The sequence below is a fragment of the Cydia fagiglandana genome, chromosome 2 (assembly GCF_963556715.1).
Source record: "Cydia fagiglandana chromosome 2, ilCydFagi1.1, whole genome shotgun sequence".
Lineage (NCBI taxonomy): Eukaryota > Metazoa > Arthropoda > Insecta > Lepidoptera > Tortricidae > Cydia > Cydia fagiglandana.
The window spans coordinates 9,134,326-9,159,655 of NC_085933.1; the positions used below are offsets into that span (position 1 = coordinate 9,134,326).

The 25,330-nt window shown below is 35.8% G+C and overlaps 2 protein-coding genes across 8 annotated transcripts in view; one reads left to right on the forward strand and one right to left on the reverse strand.

The window, feature by feature from the left end:
• The first annotated feature begins 2,011 nt into the window (after positions 1 to 2,011).
• LOC134675328 (microtubule-associated protein tau) overlaps positions 2,012 to 25,330 on the forward strand; it is a 28,136-nt gene continuing 4,817 nt past the window's right edge. For 2 of the 7 annotated variants that reach the window (XR_010099733.1, XM_063533537.1), the window contains exons 1-8: positions 2,012 to 2,125; positions 16,600 to 16,734; positions 18,657 to 20,079; positions 20,222 to 20,265; positions 20,530 to 20,689; positions 20,878 to 21,083; positions 21,202 to 21,387; positions 21,713 to 21,745. Coding sequence is in view for 6 of the 7 variants with exons in the window: in XM_063533537.1 (XP_063389607.1) it covers positions 16,711 to 16,734; positions 18,657 to 20,079; positions 20,222 to 20,265; positions 20,530 to 20,689; positions 20,878 to 21,083; positions 21,202 to 21,387; positions 21,713 to 21,745 (2,076 nt within the window). In the remaining variant the exon portion in view is untranslated. Of the gene's footprint in view, positions 2,126 to 16,599; positions 16,735 to 18,656; positions 20,080 to 20,221; positions 20,266 to 20,529; positions 20,690 to 20,877; positions 21,084 to 21,201; positions 21,388 to 21,712; positions 21,746 to 22,611; positions 22,783 to 23,121; positions 24,097 to 25,330 lie in introns of those variants that run through there. The other 5 variants (XM_063533555.1, XM_063533568.1, XM_063533561.1 and 2 more) reach the window with 5 other exon arrangements.
• On the reverse strand, positions 13,593 to 15,005 carry LOC134675471 (uncharacterized). The gene is made up of 2 exons (XM_063533744.1): positions 14,841 to 15,005; positions 13,593 to 14,317 (listed from the first exon to the last, which is right to left on the reverse strand). Exons 1-2 carry the CDS (start codon positions 14,902 to 14,904, stop codon positions 14,112 to 14,114), a joined length of 270 nt encoding a protein of 89 aa, XP_063389814.1. The 5' UTR covers positions 14,905 to 15,005; the 3' UTR covers positions 13,593 to 14,111.

Consider the following 25,330-nt stretch of genomic DNA (forward strand, 5'->3'; position numbering starts at 1 on the left):
GGAGGGTAGTAAAGCTGGCGACACACTGCGAATCGGCAAACGGCACGCAAGCGACCGCTTCCTGGAGGTTTCGCTTGGTCGTAACATTCAAGGACGTTTCAGTAACAAAACTGAATTAATGCGTTTGGGAAAAGTTCAACTGAATTTGGCGGTGGCTCGCGTTGACTAACAAATTGATCTACTCGCTTAATAAATTGAATCAGAGCGACACGCACATTGCCAGTTTTGTTGAAGACAAGAACTTGAAATTAACAAGGCTTATAAAAAAACCGGGCAAGTGCGAGTCGGACTCGCGCACGAAGGGTTCCGTACCATAATGCAAAAAAAAAACAAAAAAAAGCAAAAAAAGAACGGTCACCCATCCAAGTACTGACCACTCCCGACGTTGCTTAACTTTGGTCAAAAATAACGTTTGTTGTATGGGAGCCCCATTTAAATCTTTATTTTAATCTGTTTTTAGTATTTGTTGTTATAGCGTCAACAAAAATACATCATCTGTGAAAATTTCAACTGTCTAGCTATAACGGTTCGTGAGATACAGCCTGGTGACAGACGGACGGACGGACGGACGGACGGACAGCGAAGTCTTAGTAATAGGGTCCCGTTTTACCCTTTGGGTACGGAACCCTAAAAATTAGGTTAGGGTGGTATTCCATCTGTCCAATGTGTATTGCGTCTCACAATTTGCTTAATGAGAGAGTGAGACACGTTGCTCGTTTAAAAGCTATTGTTTGCAGAAATCATACAGTCATCGCTTACCATCAGGCTATTGGTCTGCTCGTTTGCATCCAATCAAAAAAAAAAGTTGGCATTTTAAATCGATTAGGTAGGTTATACCCGCACTATTACACTAACGTCATATTGTACATTAACTGTTCTGTGACTATAAAATAATTCTATGCTTCAAAACGTATATGTCGCCCCAGGTAGATATGTCATCCTATACCTTACGTTTTCATCTTAGATATTTTATTAACCAATTACAGGTAGGTAAAACGACGTCGCAAGTGATTAATTTCCATATTTACAGTCATACTTCACCGGTTGTTTGACTTCCGTAACTTAAAGTGCCTCATTCGAATAAATTGCTTAATTATCTTTTTGCTGTTACAGGTAAATGGCTGAGGGCAAATGCACAAGTTCAAGTAATTTAGCAAGTAAGTAAGTACTTAGTTAAGTAAGTTTGACTCATCTCAAGTGACAACTTTGATCGACTTTAATTTACTCATGTTCTAAGCATAAGATATAAGTAAGGAGCAGTGGAAATTTCTTAAAAATGAAAGTGGCTCCAAAGGTCAAGTTCAAGCGACGGCAACTGGCAGAGTTGAGTCATCTCATAAGAGTCTTCACGTCACAAGATATTCGTGGTCCAAGCTAAAAGCCACTGAAGGCAGTTCTTAGTCGTAACAAGTAACGGCGATAAAACGTGACTCAAATAGAATGACTCATAATAATCCTCTTTTGGAAATTCGTCATTGCTCTTTTGTTTTAGAAGAAAGTTTTAAATCACGTTTCAGAGGTGGAACATCTTGCCTCACTTACATATGCTACTGTATAAAAAAGGACAGCTATATATTTAACCATCGGCAAAGGCTCGAAAGGAGAGCAAATAGGTATTCCTTAGGCAATTGTCCGATGGTGCGCGCGCACCATTTTCAGGGCGCAGGACACACCCTCGCGAAGTGTTATGAATGCATAGACACGTGCTAGCGCAACAAAACAAAAACAAAAGTAGCTCTAATCACGGCACGGTACCAATAATTTTAATATTTTTAATAACTTAAGTTTTGTTCTATTATTAGGGAAATTACCCATAATAGAGCTGTCAAAAATAAATCCTCCTGAAAAACTATAAAACCTTTAATTAGATATGCAGTAGTTTTAGTTAATTGTATTACTTAGTTACACAAACAGTAGCAAGTTTGGTAGACTTTAGCATTAAATGTGCCCGTGCCGTCTCTATCCATTTACATCGTCTTCCCGTAACTTCAGTCGCCGATAGAGGCCGACACATCAGGCACACGGAGTCTCGCCGGTGGTACAGCGGGTCGCGACCCTCCACTAAAATATCATTGGCATAAGCTACTCCATTTCTATTAATTAAACGTGACTTTTCAATCGCCAGGTAAGTGTTAATCTAGTGTCATTAAAACTGCACAGGCACTGACCAGGCTTTAAAATAGTTCCGAAACACATCGAACATTCTAGTACTTGACGTTCAATATCTATCACTCACGTTGACGTAAACAATGTAGTTATTAGATGGATTTACGTAAATATCGATCGAGCACTCGCTTATCATCGGTTAGAGCACCGTCGAATGTTAAAGGGTGGTTTAGTTATTGCCCTTGAGGCTTTGTGTCATTGTATTGGTACCAAGTGCGGTTCAATTTCATTGTTTTGTTAATTACTATATTCATGGGTTAAATGGGAATAACCAAGAAGTATAATACACATATAATCTATAAAAAAACTTGATCTTGTATTGATCAGTACCGGTTACCGGCGGTATTGCAAGGATACTCGTATGTCTATTACAGGCAGCTACACAATCAATAAAGCTTGTAGAAAAGGCAAGTAATATTTAATAACGTATGGTACGTCAATGCCGGATTAATGTCAATGTGCTAGGTGCGTCAGAATTCTAAATCCACCGTTATTATCTATCTATATATATAAATGCAAGTGTCCTGACTGACTGACTGACTGATTCATCAACGCAGAGCCGAAACTACAAAAGCCAGAAAGTTGAAATTTGCACACCAGATTGCATTTATAAAGTGTACAAGAGATAAGGAGCGATTTTGAGAAATTCAACGCCTAAGGGGGTTAAAAAGGGGATGAAAGTTTGTATGGGGTTAAAGTTTTCTTTTAAGCTAGAAATTTGAAACTTCGTAAAAAGATATATTATTAAAATACAAGAAAACTAATTTCAGCGTTTTTGAAAATTCATCCCCTAAGGTGGTGAAAAAGGGGTTGAAAGTTTGTATGGATATCAAAAAAAAATTCTAGTGGTGGACTTGAATCTTTGTATTTAGGGATATTATTAGAAGACAGGAAAAGTAATTTCAGCGTTTTGTAGAATTCATCCCCTAACAGGGTTAAAAAGGGGTTGAAAATTTTAATCCATTACGAATGCTTTGAAACTTCGTAGAAACGCATAATAGCCGATTACAAAAAAAGTGATTGCAACGTTTTTGGAAATTCAACCCCTAAGGGGGTTAAAAAGGGGATGAAAGTTCGTCTTCGGGTGCAAATTTTATTTTAAGTTAGGAACTTGAAACTTTGTAAAAAAGTATCAAATTCAAATAAAAGAAAATTAATTTCAGCGTTTTAGAAAATTCATCCCCCAAGGTGGTGAAAAAGGGGTTGAAAGTTTGTATGGATATCAAAAAATTTTTCGAGCGCGGGACTTGAATCTTTGTATTTGGGGATATTATTAGAAGACAATAAAAGTAATTTCAGCGTTTTGTAAAATTCATCCCCTAACAGGGTTAAAAAGGGGATGAAAGTTTGTATGGGGTTAAAGTTTTCTTTTGAGCTACGAATTTGAAACTTCGTTAAAAGATATATTATTAAAATACAAGAAAACTAATTTCAGTGTTTTTGAAAATTCAACCCCTAAGGGGGTTAAAAAGGGGATGAAAGTTCGTCTTCGGGTGCAAATTTTATTTTAAGTTAGGAACTTGAAACTTTGTAAAAAAGTATAAATTCAAATACAAGAAAACTAATTTCAGCGTTTTAGAAAATTCATCCCCCAAGGTGGTCAAAAAGTGGTTGAAAGTTTGTATGGATATCAAACATTTTTTCGAGTGTGGGACTTGAACCTTTGTATTTAGGGATATTATTAGAAGACAGGAAAACTAATTTCAGCGTTTTGTAAAATTCATTCCCTAACGGTTAAAAAGGGGTTGAAAGTTTGAATCCATTACAAATGCTTTGAAACTTCGTAGAAACGCATAATAGCCGATTACAAAAAAGAGTGATTGCAACGTTTTTGGAATATCAACCCCTAAGGGGGTTAAAAAGGGGATGGAAGTTCGTCTGCGGGTGCAAATTTTATTTTAAGCAAGGAACTTGAAACTTTGTTAAAACGTCTTACATTAAAATAGGGTACATCGCCAATTACTAGCCACCCCCCAATTACTGGCCACTTAATTTGATTTCTATTTATAGGTGAACAAAGTTCATTTTAGTATATAAGGTACGAAAATCCAATTATTAGCCACTTTTCAATTACTGGCCACCTATTCCAAAAATGAATTCTATTTACAGATAAATAAAACTCATTTTCAGTATAAGGAAAATGGCCAGTAACTGAAATTTATCCACAACCCACTCGTTCAATAACTGGCCGCCTCTTACAAAAATGAGTTCTATTCACCTATACACAGAATTCATTTTAGTATAGGTGGCCAGTAATTGGGGGGTGGCTGGTAATTGGCGATGTACCCTACAAGAAAACTAATTTCAGCGTTTTCATGCATTTTTTCGAGCGCGGGATTTGAATCTTTGTATTTGGGTATATTATTAGAAGACAATAAAAGTGATTTCAGCGATTTGTAAAATTCATCCCCTAACAGGGTTAAAATGGGGTTCAAAGTTTGAATCCATTACAAATGCTTTGAAAATTCTTAGAAAGACATAATAGCCGATTACAAAAGTACTTAATTTCAACATTGCTTGGATATGAAAATTATAGGTACTAAAGATGTAAAATGTTGAAGATAAGATTCCACGCGGACGAAGTCGCGGGCAACAGCTAGTCCATTGATAAGTCGAATTGCGTCTTATTGGAAAGGATAGATTATGGCTTTTAACTACAGTATCTACTCGTAACCTTTGCTGTCAGATGTTATATCCTTTATCATATCGTATAATAATCTGTAGGTAAATGGTATCAACCTACATACATGCGCATATGTAGTTAAGTGCAGTTAGGCCAAGCAATAAGAAGTTATAGAGGGAAATGCTAGGAACACAAATTTTGACTACGTAACTTTGTTTGGACTAGTTAGGCGGTGAACATATCAAAAGTCCCCGGCCGTAGCCCCGGTGCTGGGGGGTAGAGGGGGGAAAGAAGGTCTCATTTTTCGGTTTTTCACTTATATCTTGGAAACTTTGCGTCTTAGCGACATGACTACTAAGACAAACCAAAAGCTGATAAAATTTGTTACAAGTTTTATTCAGTCAAGTTTTTCGATATCTTGAATAGTTTTTGAGATATCCGCTCTTGAAAGTTTATTTAGGGCTTTCAATTTTATCTTGATATCTACATTAGTGACGCTGCTAGACCGTGTTTGGTATCATTTTCGTATAAATCGTGGGTGCTGAATTCATTTTTGGTATCACATTGACACCATTCCAAAGAAAAAACATATAAACTTTAAACAAATACCTTTTTTTTTAAATTCCTCTTCACGCTTAAACCGTTCAACCGATTTAATTTAAATTTGGTATACAGATATTTCGAGTCCCAAGACAGGACATAAGATACTTTTTATCTCAATAATCATCCTTTAAAGTTGTGAAATGGAGTATGGGGGGAATTCAACTTCGTCGACGAAACTGAATTCCTGAGGTTAATACTGCTCAAGGTAAGGTTTGAAGTCATGTTTGGTATCATTTTCATCTAAATGACAGATGTATTCCGTCCTAAATTTCATCTAAACCGGTTCAGCGGTTATTGACTCCCCATACAAACTTCCACCCCACTTTTCATACCCTCAAAAGATGCTTTTGGTTATTAAAACTATCCTATGTTCTGTGTCGAGACTGAAACTATTTCTATACCAAATTTCAACGAAATTGGTTCAGCAGTTTAAGCGTGATGAGGGATTTAAAAAAAAATATTTTTTTAAATTTTGGTTTTACTTCGGAATAGTGTCAATGTGATACCATAAATGAATTTAGCACCCCCGATTTATACGAAAATGATACCAAACATGGCCTAACAGCTTCACTGACGTAGATATCAAGATAAAATTAAAATCCCTAAATAAACTTTCAAGAGCGGGTATCTCAAAAACTATTCATGATATCGAAAAACTTGACTGGATAAAACTTGTAACTAATTTTATCAGCTTTCGGTTTGTCTTAGTAGTCATGTCGCTAAGACGCAAAGTTTCCAAGATATCAATGAAAAACCGAAAAATTCGACCTTCTTACCCCCCTCTACCCCCCAGCAGCGGGGCTACAGCCGGGGACTTTTGATATGTTCACCTCCTAACTAGTCCAAACAAAGTTACGGAGTCAAAAATTGTGTTCCTAGCATTTCCCTCTACAACGTTTTTTGAGCATTCATTTCCTGACCTAAGTTACGTGCAAGCGTTGTTTTTTTGCTATATGCCTACAGATAATATAAAATAGGAACCTGTCATGGCGGATGTTACATTCGTTAGTGAGTCAGGCATTGGACGAATGGACACTAGCTATCCGTGCTGCCGACAATTGTATCACTTGACGAATAGCACGCAGCGACACCCACGGTGCAATTAACCACTTTTTGGAACAAACAGGGATGAACATAAAAGACTTATAGGCCAAGCAATAAGAAGTTATAGAGGGAAATGCTAGGAACACAAATTTTGACTACGTAACTTTGTTTGGACTAGTTAGGCGGTGAACATATCAAAAGTCCCCGGCCGTAGCCCCGGTGCTGGGGGGTAGAGGGGGGAAAGAAGGTCTCATTTTTCGGTTTTTCACTTATATCTTGGAAACTTTGCGTCTTAGCGACATGACTACTAAGACAAACCAAAAGCTGATAAAATTTGTTACAAGTTTTATTCAGTCAAGTTTTTCGATATCTTGAATAGTTTTTGAGATATCCGCTCTTGAAAGTTTATTTAGGGCTTTCAATTTTATCTTGATATCTACATTAGTGACGCTGCTAGACCGTGTTTGGTATCATTTTCGTATAAATCGTGGGTGCTGAATTCATTTTTGGTATCACATTGACACCATTCCAAAGAAAAAACATATAAACTTTAAACAAATACCTTTTTTTTAAAATTCCTCTTCACGCTTAAACCGTTCAACCGATTTAATTTAAATTTGGTATACAGATATTTCGAGTCCCAAGACAGGACATAAGATACTTTTTATCTCAATAATCATCCTTTAAAGTTGTGAAATGGAGTATGGGGGGAATTCAACTTCGTCGACGAAACTGAATTCCTGAGGTTAATACTGCTCAAGGTAAGGTTTGAAGTCATGTTTGGTATCATTTTCATCTAAATGACAGATGTATTCCGTCCTAAATTTCATCTAAACCGGTTCAGCGGTTATTGACTCCCCATACAAACTTCCACCCCACTTTTCATACCCTCAAAAGATGCTTTTGGTTATTAAAACTATCCTATGTTCTGTGTCGAGACTGAAACTATTTCTATGCCAAATTTCAACGAAATTGGTTCAGCAGTTTAAGCGTGATGAGGGATTTAAAAAAAAATATTTTTTTTAATTTTGGTTTTACTTCGGAATAGTGTCAATGTGATACCATAAATGAATTTAGCACCCCCGATTTATACGAAAATGATACCAAACATGGCCTAACAGCTTCACTGACGTAGATATCAAGATAAAATTAAAATCCCTAAATAAACTTTCAAGAGCGGGTATCTCAAAAACTATTCATGATATCGAAAAACTTGACTGGATAAAACTTGTAACTAATTTTATCAGCTTTCGGTTTGTCTTAGTAGTCATGTCGCTAAGACGCAAAGTTTCCAAGATATCAATGAAAAACCGAAAAATTCGACCTTCTTACCCCCCTCTACCCCCCAGCAGCGGGGCTACAGCCGGGGACTTTTGATATGTTCACCTCCTAACTAGTCCAAACAAAGTTACGGAGTCAAAAATTGTGTTCCTAGCATTTCCCTCTACAACGTTTTTTGAGCATTCATTTCCTGACCTATTAAGTGCAGCTTCTAATTTAAATTTATTGACCGCTTTAATAGTGGCGTAGGCGTTTTAGTGTTCAAGAGAATTAATGTAAATCGATGTACCGGTATGTGGCTAATTTGTCTAGCTATCTAAAAACGTATATGTAAAATCAGTTAGTAAATAATTATTATGTTCAGTTTTACTTTCTATTATAATCATGAAAACTATTGTTAAAAGTCCCACGTTTTGTTAAATAAGAACATGACAGTGAGTAATAAAATAAGATAGCAGAACAACATTAAAATCTAAAAAGAAACTACACAATGAATTACTTATTAATAACAATAAATTAATTTAAAACAAAATATTAAATATAATTTATTATCTTACAATTAATCTAATCAGCCATCAGATTCGTCCACTTATAGTCTATAGGCAAATTAAACACTAGTCCTCTCCTTCACGAATTTCGTCGACATCTCTTCTAAATACCTAAAACTGGTATAGATGTGTTCCTCGTGGTCTCCAGAATACGAATTGACCGGTTTTAGTTTATGGAGGGGGGGACGTAACTAAAAAAAGAGGGGGAAATTGGGCGGCCGACCAGCATTGATATTTGTTCACATCTTGAGTCCTATGGGACCTATCGGTTCGTGTGAGGCGTCTTTTGAAAGAGTATTAAACGTGCTATTATTGTTTCATAATAACCGTAGTCATAACTGTAGTCGTTTACAAAAAAAATTAAAATATACGATTTTTCACCGTGCATGGATGGCATAAGTACTGACAAAACATGCGTCTAACTCAATAAATTATAACTTTACCGCAATTAATGTTATTACAAAATATACGAGAAATTTCATTAGCTCTCAAAAAATATAAGTTTTATTAGTGTATGATATTATATAACTAAGTAATTACGAATTTTGTTCAGCACGGGTCACTACGCAGCGTCACGTAAATGGCGGGCGACCGACGTCGACTTTTCATTATTTCTCGGGTTCTAATTTATTGATCAATTGGTGATAGGTACTATTTGAAAGGTTATGAAACGTACTATAATTGGTTTCTAATAACTGTAGTCATAACTTTAGTAATGTACAAAATATTTTAAAATATATGATTTTTTTACCGTGCATGGATGGCATAAGTACTGATAAAATATGCGTCTAACTCAATAAATTATAACATTACACCAATAATATTCATACAAAATGTACGTGAAATTTAATTAGCTTTCCAAAAATATAAGTTTTATTGGTGTATGATATTATATAACCAAGTAATTACGAATTTTGTTCAGCATGGGTCACTAAGCGCTGTCACGTAAATGGCGGGCGACCGACCTCAACTGTTCATTATTTCTCGGGTTATATTTTACTGATCAATGTGTGATGGATACCATTAGAAAGAATATTGAACGTACTATAATTGATTTCTAATAACCGTAGTCATAACTGTAGTCATTTACAAAATAATTGAAAATATATGATTTTTACCGTGCATGGACCAAGTACTGGTAAAACATGCTTCTAACTCAATAGATTATAACATCACCGCAATAAATGTTTTCAAAATATACGGGAAATTTTATGAGCTATCCAAAAATATAAGTTTTATTGCTGTATAATGTTGTATAACTATGTAATCATTAATTTTGTTCAGCAAAGGTACTGTGCACCGTCACGTAAATGCCGCCCGGCCATCGTTGAGTTTTCATTATATTTCCGGTTCTATTTTTCTAATACTTGGTGGATACCATGTGCAAGCATATTAAATTTTCTGTGAATACTTGATTGTTTGAAATCTGAGGCCCAAAATTAACCATTTTAAAAATATTAAAGAAGATGTTTAATTTTTACCTGAGAGGTTTGCTTAGTGGCTGAAATAATTTGAGAAAGAGATAATGTAGTAAATATAGCGTGAAATTTTTGGAATAAAATCAACAAACTATTGATTAACTTTAACATAAATGTATGCCAGGACCAATTTCGCCAAGCAAGCAAGCAAACACACGGCGCGGCGAGCGCCTGGTAGACTAGCAGCATTCTATTATTGTTAGACAGTACATTTTATAATGTAGGTATCCAAAATGTGAGGTTATATTGTAAAATATCGATATAAAATGATGGTTTGTTTGTTTTGTCTTTTATCACAGGAAACTTAAGTATGTTTGGACAAAAGCCCAGTTCTAGGTTTATAACATCGTTAAGTTCGTAGCTTTCATGATTGCAAGATCACTGCATATAAAGTACTTAATATCTGTGTTGTTATTTGACTCACGTCTACACGTAAAACGTTTTCAAACCCACTCCGTAGTTAATAATTTAAAATTCTCTTGAGATCTGCGGCTTGTGGCGTTTTAAATGGATATTTGCGCCGCACGCGCCAGAATGCAAAATAAGTGACTACTATTTGAGTAGCAGCGTAGGTCCACATAGGTGATAGTTTCAGCTTTAAATGTTAAATAAGCATTTATGGTCAACATTTGTAATAGGCGATTAGGCACTCAAGAAGGTAATTGCACATTATTTTCCTTTGCCACTATCTACTTTCGTTGCATTTTTGTAAGCTCACAATGTGATAACTTGAAGTAAAATCTAATGGAGAGTAAATAAAAACAAGTCATTATTGAATAAAGTATCTATATTATTTACTATTTTATTTTACGGTCTAATTTATAGTTTTCGCTTATCTATTGATTCATTGGCGTGTGGCATTGTAGTTTTAGCTTATACGTATGGTATGACTCTATTGACAGTTATGAGATTAGAGAGTGCTACGGTATTTAAATAACGCTCGTCTGTATTAACTACATGATCTTAGATCTATAATAGCGACTCATAACTTCTCTATTCGACTGTAAGTCATACAAGAGAGTTAAGTAGCGATTGCGATATAAAAAGCTATAAGTAGAAGACTTTATCACACGTTTAGAACCTTAAGTGCAAATTGCAGATTATTACTCATATAGCTGTTAAGCTTGTTCAATTCACTTTGAGCTATAAGCTATAACACTAGCAGCTTAACATGCATTATAGCGCCCAAAACAGCTACTGTAGATCTTAAATCTTTAGATGAACCTTTTAAACACTTTTATGTCACCAGAGCCTGTAAACTGTAAACTAAGACTAAATATGTAGCTATTCTAGATATCTAGCCAGGCTATGTATTTAGGTACGAAAATAGGTGCTAAGTGTCGCCTAATTGTCTGTTGGGATTTATATGACAGTGCGCAGTGACCCATGCTGGACAAAATTCATTATTACTTGGTTATATAATATCATACACCAATAAAACTTATGTTTTTGGAAAGCTTATGAAATGTCTCGTATATTTTGTAACAACATTAATTGCGGTAAAGTTATAATTTATTGAGTAAGAAGCATGTTTTAGTAGTACTTATATGCATGCACAGTAAAAAATTATATGTTTTCAATTATTTTAAAAATGACTAAGGTTATGACTACAGTTATTGAAAACCAATTATAGTACGTTTAATATTCTTTCAAATGGTATCTATCACCAATTGATCAATAAATTAGAACCCGAGAAATAATGAAAAGTTGACGTCGGTCGCCCGCCATTTACGTGACGCTGTGTAGTGACCCATGCTGAACAAAATTCGTTATTACTTGGTTATATAATATCATACAACAATAAAACTTATGTGTTTGGTAAGCTAATGAAATGTCTCGTATATTTTGTAATAAAATAATTGCGGTATAGTTATAATTTATTAAGTTAGACGCATATTTAAGCAGTACTTATGCCATCCATGCGCGGTAAAAAATCAAATATTATAAAATATTTAGTAAACGACTATAGTTATGACTACGGTCATTATGAAACAATAATAGCACGTTCAATACTCTTTCAAAAGACACCTCACACGAACCGATCGGTCCCATAGGACTCAAGATGTGAACAAATATCAATGATGGTCGGCCGCCATCTTTGCCCCCCTTTTTTTCGTTACGTCCCCCCCTCCATAAACTAAAACCGGTCAATTCGTATTCTAGAGATCACGAGGAACACATCCATACCAGTTTTAGGTATTTAGAAGAGATGTCGACGACTTTTTTCAAAACAGGCCGGATTCCTACAGACTATTAAGATAGTTATTCAACGTCATTTTCTTACTAAGAGGTCTAAGAGTCTGTTCCGCACAGAGTCTATTAGACGGGTTAGCTAATTAGCTAGGCGACTATAGGTAATTAGGCAATTACATTAAAAATAACGTTTCTCAATTGTCAGACAAGTCACTGTCACTGTTATGGTTCGTTGTAAGGGTGACTGACTCGAAGAGCGTTGACCTATTTCGGATTTCCTGATTTATTATTTAGGTACCTAATTCTACTAGTTTTTCCCGGAGTTACTGACAAAAGCTTAAGCTACCTTATAGCGCATACACCTTCCTTATCCCAAATCTGCAATTTTTCCTTGCGTGAGTCCTTCCGTGACTCTACATGAGGATATGTTTTAACATAATTGGCTTAGAAGGGTTTCGAGTAATCTAAAATTACTAAAGGTCGAAAGTGTAGGTATATTCTTACCTATAATCAATGTGCTATTTTAAAATCACCCTTGTATGGTTTCCCAACTGAAGGGTTAAATCATTATTCTGAAGGATTTACCTTTTTAACACAACAAATATCACTACAAACTTATCTATTATCTGAGGAAAACCCATACAAACAGGGTTTTCCTCAGCATACTTTATAAGTTTTATTTATGAAATGCAGTTAAACATGGGGATATCTTTATTTGCTTTTTATCTAGAAATCGTTGGTTATCGCGAGGGAAATGTACCTGCTACGTAATGTTTCAATCGTAACTAATTCGTGTGTTGAATTGATTAAACCATACCTACGAAGGTTTCTTATTACGTTATTTTCCCTGTGCACAAGCCACAATTTGATTAGGTAGGTATATAACACTTTGAACACTTTTCGATGTGTCCGACCTTAATAATACAATTTATATTTCTTAATATAAACTATTTTACATTGACCGCCTTTTCAGTATAAGTACCTACACCTACTTTTCATGAAAGAAAATTAAATTAGTATTCGTCGGGACACTTAGCTAAGTAAATATCTGCAAACCTTACGTATTATTACAAATTTCACATGGCTATATTTAATATTAATTTTTCACATACGAAAGTACCTAGTAAAAGCAATTCACATTAGGAATTTTCTTTTTCAGAATAAATTAGCCAGGAATGCAACTCTGGAACTCTTTCAGACGAGTTTCACAAGAATCGGGTTGCAAAATTTATACCTGTGGGGATTCCGTGTCATGCTGGTTTTTATCGCCGTAACAATTAAGCGATTAGGTAGAGCTAATGGCTTTTCAGGGCATATTACTAGGTATACGAGTAGGCACATCTATTATTCCAATAAAATTTGCATTAGGTGGTTAGAACGTTACTTTGAAAGTTTTATATAACAGATACGTACATCGATATACTGTTGTAGGTATTGAAGAATAAGTGCCTAAACGTACGATGCGACGTGACGGGTTTGTTGATCAACTAAGAAGTACCGTGAAATATACAATATATTCGTCAATTCGCATGAGAAAATATAGGGTTACTTTTCATATCTCTTACCTAGTGAAATATTTTTCTTCTTAGTTATAAGAATATTATAATAAGTGTTTCTACAATTATTAGAAATTAAGAAATAAATAAATAAACAGAGTACACATGAATCATTTATTTTTTATTTCAAAACTTATTTTACAAATTCTTAATAAGTAGTAGGTAACTAAATTGTTGGCTGTTAGTTGCACAAACAGTAAATATTAAAATTATGAGTATCTTACTTAATTCATCTATTATGTATTCATGTATTGTCATTTTGTTATTATCTTTTTTAATTCATCGCCAATAGCAAATTAGTATCTATCTAAACAGTAGCTGTCTTTAATTCGCGTAAGTCTTCTAAACTTTAAACATCATCACATTCATTTCCACCGACATTCCGCGTCCTAAGCACCAGTTGACACATTTGAGCAACATGAGGTCTACGCTGGATCCGGCGGTCAAAGTCCTGTCCCGACACCACATGTATTTACGTAGTTCCGCAATAAAATGGAGTTAGGCTTATTTTTACACGCCTTTGTATAAAAGTCCGTCTTCCGACGCGATGGCAACTTGCCATATGAAAGTATATTTTGATCAATATTCAATAATCGAGAATGCTCGTTCGTTTTGCGAGCTACCCGGTTCGGTCGGGGTACATCTGGATGGGCTCGGCCTGCGGGGGAGGTGTAGGCGGGATGTCGTGGTTGGGTTTGAGCAGCCAAGGGTCGTCGTCGCCCTGGTGAGGGCTGCCGTCCGCCTTCTTCTCTGACGGCGTCAGGTGGAGCAGGGGCAACTTCGTCTTCGGGCACACCGGCGGTCTCTCAGCTTTGGGTTGCATTGCTGTAACACAAATATATTTGAATTAATACTTCATACTTAAAGATTAAACCAATCTGAGATAGCGTTTACGCGTACCATAACATAATATTACCTAGATTTATTCACTTGGTTATTCGTATAATCGGATAAAAGGAAAGTTCCATGCTTCTCTCCGAAACTCGGTTTGGTGATATCTTCTACTAAGGTTACTATAAATCTTTTGTCCAAATACTGTGCCTCTAATTTTAAATTGATCGCATGGCAAACGAGATACGAAATCGCTTAACATATTAGTAATAAAGAATTAAAGAGCTATATCCAGTGTCTTGGCCACGTCTTGGCGATAGGGCTGCGACTTTACTCTCTAACTAGGTATTTATTGCCTCTAATTACATATAGGCACATAAATAAAACTAACTACATAAGTACATAAATAAACTACATAACTAACAGTACTACATAATTACATAAATGAATCTACTTTATTCATCCGCTGCCAAATCCAAGTTGAGAAAGAGAAAAATCATAAATAAAATAAACGTACTTGTATAGTTTAAATTGATGTTGTCCAATCGACTACTGATAGCGTCGACACCGTTGACAAACATTCGCGTAACCACTAATCACTAATCACAAGGCGGAGGTTTGATACGAACTGCGGTCTCGTAGATACCGGCGTGTCTTATATCGGTTGGCCGGAGGCTGAGTCACTTGGCAGAACTCTCCGAGCTCCGCGTCACGGCGACCACTGACGCCACATTCGTTCTTATGACGCTCGTGTTTTCATGCTTGATTTTATGCCTAGCACTCGACTGCAGTGCAATTCCGTATTGACAGCTCGTGACATCAAGCCATAATCACGAAGTTTGCTCTGTGTCCACTCTAACAAAGTTAGTCTCCATTTGAACTTCTGCATATCGAATCGGTTTTAGTCAGCATTTTGCCACTCTTCAAATGAGCGGTCATGTCATAAGCTGAGATAAAAACAAGTCGATATTACTCTCTGGCCCGATACGTAACACAAATAAAATACACATCTTAATTTCCTAGTAGTAAATACTTACAGTGTTACACATACGTGTAATTATATTAATAGACTGGACATATTAAATTAACTGTATGCGCTATATATTGGCTGTAAACATGTTCATGAACGTTCTAACAGTATATTAATAGGAAACTTTAAGTTTTATGACGCTCATATTATGAACGTAACTACTAGTTATTTTACAGATCATAATATACCTACAGCAAGAATGCGTCCCATTTGTACAATACGATATAAGTGCATAAAATAGGAACGTGTCGCCTTAAAACGCTCCCTTCGGTCGTGTGTGTGACTGATTAAGTAGGTAGGTGTTCTTTGCCATCTTACATATAATGTCTACTTCTTTAAATCGTTTATCGAAGCCCTACGTTGGTTGATATTGCGTTTAGTACCGATAAACGGAAACAGGCGATGTGATAAATGCTATCTGTGTAGTCACGCTGTCTCGATAATGAAGAGGCATGCTCAGTTCTTAAGAAATAACGTCATCGCTCCAATTAGGTAGGTACCTACGAGTATAAGTAATATGATTTTAAAAGAAGTATAAAATTACATATGTAGATATGTATGATAACCAATTTCAATATTCCATTTCCGATAAAATGTTTTTATACTTAACGCATTATTTTTCTGTGAAAGCGTAGGCATTTAAGGCTTGAAGGTCAGGCCGCGGCCGTCCCAACAGGGTGCTCCCAACAAGGGTGCGTCCGATAATTTACAGTATTTACACCTTTGGTTTCAGGGTCAAACAGTAAGATTTAGTAATGTGTAGGTACTTGGGACTTATGTTTTTTTTAGTTGTGATATTTTTGTTAATCGTTAATGATTAAATTTGCCTAGTAATCTTGTTGTTAACTACGTGTTTTCATTAGTTATTATAACTGTTATCACTAGTTGTCGATATAACACCGCCATAGCAATCAAGTATTTCTATGTTACACGTGCACATACTTACGCGGCTTACGCCTCGATTTTGGGGTTTTTGTTATTAAATCATACATATATACTGTACGACCTATTAAAACGAGTAAAGTCACATTTGCTTTTAGGAATCAGACTAATGCTTCAAGAATAAAATCATTTCACTATAAATACGTAGGAGCACTACTACATTTGCAATTTTCATCAAAACATGTCACTGCCAAAATATTTTTCATATGACTGTGTGCGCCAATCATTGAACCACTAAAACATGTTTTATGAGCAACAATACGTAGTCTCGCCTGAAGTTAATATGTTTTTATTGTCTTTATAGTTTCAAGGAGATACGAAATAGGCGGTCACCTCGTCAAGGAAGAAATGATGACATATAAATTTTACAATTAAATCATTGTTTTGTCATTAACAACAAATTATTTAGTCAACAATGGAGACTAACAACGTTAACCGGGTAAGCCAAGGGTTGTAGGTACTCCTTGAGCACCTTGAGCACATAAAATGTTCTGCACTTGTACTCACCACAAATAATGAGGTACAATTCGTTCCTTTTTATTCGTACACTCGTTTTCCACTTGTGCGTGCCAGTTAGGTGTGAACCAAATCGGTACAGTGTATTAATGTTTCGCGGCAGTCTAACAAAACGAACAAGGCACGCCTTTTCGGCGCCCTTAACCGTTAAGTAATCAATTGAACTCCATCGCGATAAGTTAAACGAAACCACCATGACTCGAGCAAGCATTATTACTGACTTGTGGTAAACTCTTTCGCTATTCCAACTTTTCTAATAAACATAACCAATTAACTATTAGAAACTTTTTTCATTTAGGTGCTTTTTCGGTAGGTATTAGTATATTTGTTTTTTCTTGAACGTGAGGCATTTTACGAGTATACCCGTCTGTACCTATCTTTAGTTGTAAGCCATAACTTTGTGATCATAAATATGCCATATTTTATTGCAAAATTTTACAATCTTCGGAAGCAAAATTGACGAGCGCTATAGATATTCGAGCACGCGACAAAGAAATTCTCTATGAGCCCCTGTAACTCTACCTACCTAATGTCAACGCGTATCGATTCGCATCTTCAGCGATAAATAATCGAAACAAATTTTATTTGGTTACCTATCTGAATAAAAATATTTTAGTCCTAGAGAACATGATGTCTTGTTTTACTGGGCCATTTTACTTTGTTAAATAATTTGCTATGTGCTCTAGTGCATATGAAATAGTAGGTATCTAGTCAGTAGGTACCTACCTAGTAGTTACCAAAAAAATATTTCCAAGATATTTTGGTGCATAAGAATTGGCAAAAAACGTAAAAATATATTTATTTTACCTACATACGTGCACTATAAATTTTAGCAGAGAATAGAATCATTGACCCAGTAGCCGAGTTCGTGACAAGTTGCGTCTATCTATCGACGTCATTGGTTGATACAAAGCGAAGAGAATACCTACCTAGCTTACGTATACTACCTACCTATGGCTATACTGATCTTCAGCAAAATGAGACCAAACCCATTGCCAAACTCTGAGGGGTGAACGTAGGTCATACTGAACAACTTTTACTATGAGTTTGGTCAGTGGTAACAGAAGTAGGTATATTATATCAAGTTAGTATCTATCTGAGGATATAAAGTACACATTTTAAATATAATCATCACATAACAAAACAATAATTTTATTGAGAAGCTAGTAATTTATATAACATAACATTGTGTTATTGTAGATGTGTAGCAAACTGCATGAAGCATTTTGTTTTGATTTGGGAACGCGTCGCGGCGACGGCGCCGACGTCGCCGCCTCGTGCCCGCGCGAGTTTCGCCTTCGTGCTCTTATTCCTCATATACATTACTTGCCAAAATCGCCAATGTTTAGACGGCATTCCGATTTATGAATTGAATCAAAATTTGGTATTTTAAAATTAATGTCCTATCCATTTGAAGTCTAACATTTCGAATATACAATTACATTTACCCACTATAATAAATAAGATGTACATAATTATGTTGCTTCTACATGCAGAAGGTACTCCAAATCATGCAAACTTTATGTTTCAAGTTAGTCAAGTCATGGTACATTATTGTACCATTAAAAGCATGTAATGCGGGTAATTCGGCTTTTATCTGAATTAAAATCTTATCATTGGAGATCTAAGAAACTTTTGTGAATTTCATTACCTACTGACGTCGTTCAAACCTTGGTTCAAACTAAAAACTAACTGATACCGCTTAACCTCAGTTTCTATTTACTAAAGTCTTGAAAATGTTAAGCTAACTAGAGACTGTTTAGTGTTAGAATTTAATATAATAATAATAATTAGTTTTATTTGTGAAATGGCGACAAATTGATTAATTTGAAATTATTTGTTAAGGCTCAAACGGAAATACGACCTCCAGTTCCAGGCGTAGTAGGGCCTGAAGTGCCTGGGCCTGCACAGTTTCCACCCCGTCCTCCACTGAACCGAGCCGACTCCCGATCAGGCTTTCCACCAGCTTCACTGAGACCTGCTGCTCCACCTCAGCCTCAACAAAGGCCTCAATTTCAACCTGGTGGACCAGTCGCAGGTCCACCCCAGTTTGCTCCCAGGCCTGGTCCTCTACCTCCACGTGGTATAGCGCCTCCTGGTCCTCAGCAAATTCGAACTCAACAACCGCTGCGTCCTTCTGGTCCTCAATCATTTGCGCCTCAGCTGGGTCCCAGACCGCTTCAGTCACCTGCACCAGTTCAGCCATCGCCAAGAGGCCTGCCACCTACTAATCTACAGTTTGGCCCTAGACCTACACCACAGATTGCCGGTGCCATCACGCCCGACGGTGCCAGGCCCCCACCACAATTACCACAACAATCGAATAACGGCATACCTAAAAGCGGAACATTTCAGAACCCTGCTACCGGGCCACTTTCACGGCAGTCGTCTCAAGGTTCTTTAAAAGGCCTAGATATTTCAAACCCAATTCAAAATAAAACAGCAAATCTGGATAACCAAGGTATAATCACAAACCTAAATGACAGTAAACCTGAAAATGGCACAGATGCGCTGGGTCCGAAAGGAAGAAGTTACAGTATTGCAGCAGCTCCCGGAGCGCCGAGCCCACTCAAGGTTGAAGATGACCGGAGAAAATCTGTCAGTTCTATTGGAGGCACATCACTGGACTACGCCAGTCGAAGTCCCGGTCTTGGGCTAATACAAGAAGGAAAGTTTGATAGTCAAGAAAATGTACGTAGTTCAGTAGGCAACATAAAACCTGGATTAGCTAATGATCCTAAAGATATGATCGACCGACCGGAGTCACGAATGTCCGGATCAAAAATGTCCGACTCATTTATTGGTTCACTACCGACTGCAATACCGAAAAAGAAGTTAGATGATGACGATGATGTAGTTTTGCAAACCAATTTAACACCTGCTAAAAATGTTTCGGAAAATATTACAAATCAGACCAGAACTGATCCATTTGATCGTTCTCCATCTTTGACACGCAGTGATGATTCACCAGAACTGAAGCAAAAGACTACCCCAAGCCCAGTAATATCTAATAAATCCCACAGTGTTACTCCAGAACCACAACGACCTAAGACGCCAAAAGTGGAGACAAAACCAGAAGCGCGATTTGAACAAAGCAGAGAAGCAAAACCTGTAGTAACACCGGCACCAAAAACTAAATCTCCCATTGTGGATGCAAAGCCTCCTTTGGCTGTACATAAACCCACAGAACTAAATATGGCTTCATCAGACTCCAAAAAATCTATCACACCCAAAAGAATAGCTTCTGCTCCTAAATCACGTCCTAAAGGTAATAAGGTTAACTAACATGAAAATCTATAGGTAGATGCGCTTTAGAGATGAGTCAAAATTACGCATAATACGCATAATGAAAAATATCGCAAGTTTAAGTGCATTTGTGATATATTGTAACATAGTTTTTTATTTCATAGATGGTGACAACGACAGTGGTGTGGATGAATCTACCCAAGGAAATGTATGTAATGTACTAATAATTTTATGTCCTCCTTACGTATGATTGGTCAATAGTACATATGTGCATATGCAATTATGCAAGTAGCGGAAAGCTTCCAAATAAGAAATGGATTTTAATTTCGAAAATGGAATTGAAATACATTTTGGGAATGCGAAAACTTCACGAATTAATTTTCCAAATGGAATTACGATAGGTTGAAAATCTTGCTGACGGCACATTAGTACTTAATCAAAAGATTAACATTTACATTAATTTGTTGCCTAGGATCTCAACGGATCTCCTGGGTCTCCAAACAAGAAAAATGCGAGCAAGTTACCCACTAAAGAAAAATCAAGCAGCAGTCTTAAGCCAAGTCTTTCGCGGTCATCTAGCAAAAGTGCGACGGCCAAAACACCAGAAAACCCACAGCCTACTGAAAAAAAGAGTAAGTGGTTGAAAGTTAAATCACAATATAGTAAATAGTTGAAGTTGAAATTACATCATAATATGTTGTTATAATATCTTTGACATACTTATACATAAAAATAAATGAATACAATGGAATAATTGAAATTAATTGAGGCTGACTAAATTACAGATTCATAGAGTCTAATGTAACATTTCATTTTTCAGAAGTACCTATGAACAAGATCCAAGTGGGAAATGCTCCATCGCCAAATATTAAAACAGTGAAATCAAAGATTGGATCTTTGGACAACGCGACGTACAAGCCTGGCGGGGGTAAAGTCAAGATAGAAAACAGAAAGCTCGAATTCAAAGCGGCTCCTAGAATTGCTGCTAAGAATGAAACTTATACTCCAAGTGGTGGAACTAAGAAGGTAAAATAATTAACTGAATTTAAACCGTCGATGAGCTTCTTGTCAATGAATAAAAACGTGTTATACGTTATGGACGTTTGCTATTAAGTGTTACTCCTAATTTAACATTTTCTTGCAGATTACAACAACAAAATTGGAGTGGAACGCTAAATCGAAGATTGGATCCCTAGAAAATGCTGCGTACAAGCCAGGCGGTGGAGATAAGAAAATCGAAACTGTGAAACTGGACTTCAAGGATAAAGCCAAGCCTAAGGTTGCATCTACAGTAAACATAACTCACAAACCTGGGGGCGGTGCCATTAAGGTAACTTAAGTTTATTACTTACTATTCAACTATAACTACTTAAGGTAATTTCTGTAATTATCAGAGCACAAGATTGTAGATAAAATTCATTGGTCAGCTGCTTTCGGTATAACGAGTACTTAGGTACGAGTAGATCGACAGTCACCCATTAGAGCTAAATAGACAATGAAATAGAATCAGAATGTAGGTTTTGCAAAGCACTGTATAATCAACCATGTAGCTATGAGTTTAGAGGATTTCGTTTAGAAAAACTTTACATTGTTGTCACCGTCATTTATTGCCTATTGAATACAGTAAAATTAAAATGTACCACAATATTCTTCAGCCAACAGTTATAGCTAAGAAAGGGACGAGAGGAGTAAGTAACAAGTACTTAATTCGCACTGGTTTACTGATCTGAATGTGCTTTCTAGCAATAATGATATGTGAGTTTATGTTTAATGTCAGGTCACAAAATTGGAGGTCACTTATTGCACTTGTCTGTTTTGTCTGTTGTGACATGTATCACTGAAGTTAGTCACGTCGATAGAAGATGGTAAAATTGTCCTCGAATTAAAAATGTTGTTGTTGTTTTGTAGTATATAAAATGGCAGTTACGAAGGTGGAGGGCATCACATAGAAAATAATCCTCTCTAAATAAAAATCTTTCCTTAAAATGTGGAAAAAAAGGTCAGTTTTGTGATAGGTCAAAAGGGTGATAGTGAACTACTTTTGAGTTTTATTTTGTTCTGCGGTACGCGATGACTTGTGCAGAACCCACGGATACGTTTGCGGCTGCCTTTCACTGGCTGTTTTTTCTTGTGCTTTAAGGATTGTTTAGAGTTTCCTGATCATGTTATTTATTATGAGCAAATTCGAATCTAGCACAACACACGAGGAATGATGCAGCCTGCAGCAATGGACAATTAATGCATTTTTTTAAATTGTGTGTAACGAAGTTAACACCTTTTATATTTATAAAGTCGATACATAAACTTGTATCGATTCACGTGAATATGGTCTACATGCATGCAATGTTGTTTAGTATATGTATTATTTATGTTAGGTACTTCACTGCAATATCGAATTGAATAGAATATAATTCATAATATGCACATGCAAACGAATAATAGATTATCACTTTATGCAATATATCAGTCACAGATATTTACATTTATCCTTTATGTACAAATAATTTTATCCATTTTTGTTATATATATTTGCACAATACACTTTTCCGAACAGATCGAAAATCAAAAATTGGAATTCAAAGCACAAAGCAAAGTTGGATCTATGGACAACGTTAAACATAAACCAGGAGGCGGCGACATTAAGATCTTCGACGACAAGGAGTACATCAAACAGATGAGCGGGCAGTCGCCCTTGCCCGGCAGCCACACCCACTCGCGGCAGGAGGTGAGGCCTTTTCCTAAGTGTGGGCCTTTCGTTCTACTTTTTCCTAATTTTACTTCTCTTCATTTGCTCATTCCATTTTGTGTTTGGTGGAGGATCTTTACTCACTCATTTGCTTTTTGTTTGTTTTTGTTTCAGCCAGAATATGTTTACACATTTTATTGAAGGGTAAATTGTTTTCTGCAGGTGGTTGTTTTTAGTAATGTGACTTATATTTTTTTCATTAGCTTTTGTTTTGTTTTTGTGTGTTATTAACAACGAACAATTTATTTACTGATTCATTTTATTTTAACAAATAAAAACAAGGATTGGGAAATATTGACGTGTATCATTCTGCTGCAGAGCCCCGTGCCGCCAGCTGCGCAGACACCGAAGTCCGATGAAAATTTGAATCAGCAGCAGTGTTAAGAAGCCCATTGTTGGAGAGTTCCAATTCTTCTAAAATACTAACTTTTATAATCAACAGTTCAACATTTTTGTACATTTTTAACTTTGTTATACTTATACTTTTTCACCTACCCATTTTGAATGATTAATGATTATGTTAATTATCGTCAGGGCTTTTACGATTAATGAATTCTTGAATTGAATTTGAACTTTTAATAGATGTCAATAATTTGTAACATATCTTAATTTAGACAATATATTTCATGTTACAGTATACCTGTTGTTAGACTGGCTGCTAAATGTTTAGCGAAAGGAACCTTTCTAGTAACAATATTCATTCTAATTCCTGATGTTGATGCTAATAATCATGAGTGCCAATAGATACATTCTATACCTAAGTCTAAACCAAACCTTAAGTCGGTTTTTTAGTGTCCATCAAATTGTGACAAGCCTTGTTATTTTGTGTATTTGTTGTATTGTAGCCATATTTTGCACTTACCTATCACGATTACCGCTTAGTCAAATTAGCAGCACGTAGTTACATGTTTTGTTGGGTTTCTACTCAAGTACTGCAAATTCTCGGTATGTGTAAGATATGGTACCTATATTTTTAAGTGATATTAGTACCTATATTATTATATCCATATTTTATTGTGTGTAGGTCGCAGTTCATGTTATCTGTTATCACTGGATTTGTTCGTTTCTAAGCGTGAAGGAAGTAGAGTGTTAGATATAACTGCGCTATTTTTTTTATTTGCAAGTATGTAGGTACCTAAGTATTATTTGGAGCGCGAGGATATTTGAGACTGGGTTCTTAACACAGCGACTACACCAAAAAAAGGAAATGTTTATGCAATCATCTATATGAGGGAAGGCTAATTCAAACTGAATTCATGTAAGCTTTTAATCACTGGTTGTGCTTAATGCTGTTGTAAAATACACATTTACAAGCTTTTCTCAAATCGCTGTGAAAGGAATACGCGTGGCCCCAAGATTGACTGACCAGACTTTGTAACTAGCGTAAAATGTTTTATAATTATAATTACAAGATTAGATGTAGATAGCGAGTATATCTAAATTATTACTTAAATGAAACCGTTGTGACGCGAGTATGCATATGCATTATGTTTAATTTTATGTCTTTTTGTTAAATGCATTTGAATAAATATTATAGATTTCAGTAAATTAATTATTTGACAGGGTCATACAGGGTGACACATAAGAACAGAGCACGACCAACCCTACACACTCATTAAAGGTTAATGGATCGTTCACCGTCGTTTTTAAGTGAAACAACCACACCGTTTCCTATTTTTTACCTTATTTTAAATAAGGTTTAATTATCTTTACCCTACAACGCCTAATAAAGATAACCTCTTTAACCATTATTAAAGAACTTCGATTATAAACAAAGTAAATTGTTACTCTTGAGTGAGATACAATTATTTTAAAGTAACCAGATTCTGATGGCTGTAATCTGGTATAATTAATAAAGCGAAGAGTATCGGTATTTGGCGGAAGTATACATGTCGTATTCCTATTGTAGGGCAACGAAAAATAAAGTTAATCTTACTAATAGTGGTATATTATACGAAACAGTAGCTTATCATTAACTGAATGCGTTGGGTTGATCCTGCTTACGTCTCCTGCAATCATCTTGTATACAGATTTCCTGTTCTCTTATCTCTGTCTTTTCTGTTCCTAAAAGTTAAGAAAATTAATGATACCTACTTCGATGAAAATATTACATTTACTAATTTTAATATTTCTATAGAAATCGGTTTTGAGACCTAAATACGTCACAATTAAGCAAAAGGAAGGCTCCATCTAGGTCCTTAAATTTCGGGTACAAAAGAGATAATTTTTGTTTTTCGGTCCGTGTATGAATCATTTCATAAATACAGACACGGGATATACTTGTATTATTTTGTAGGTTAATATTTACCTACACATAAAATTAGATCCAGATTCCAGATTTAGGAAACTTACACTGCTAATTTAGCATTAAAGTTTCTTGAACTGTTGTTATTTATATTTCATTTGTTATTTCAATTCGTTTGTTGCCATAAAAATTTGCTTATAATCCTTTAAATAAATACATTATTAATTTTTTTACGTATATGTGGTGTTTGATCAAGTTGTAATTCTGGTTGAAATTATAAAA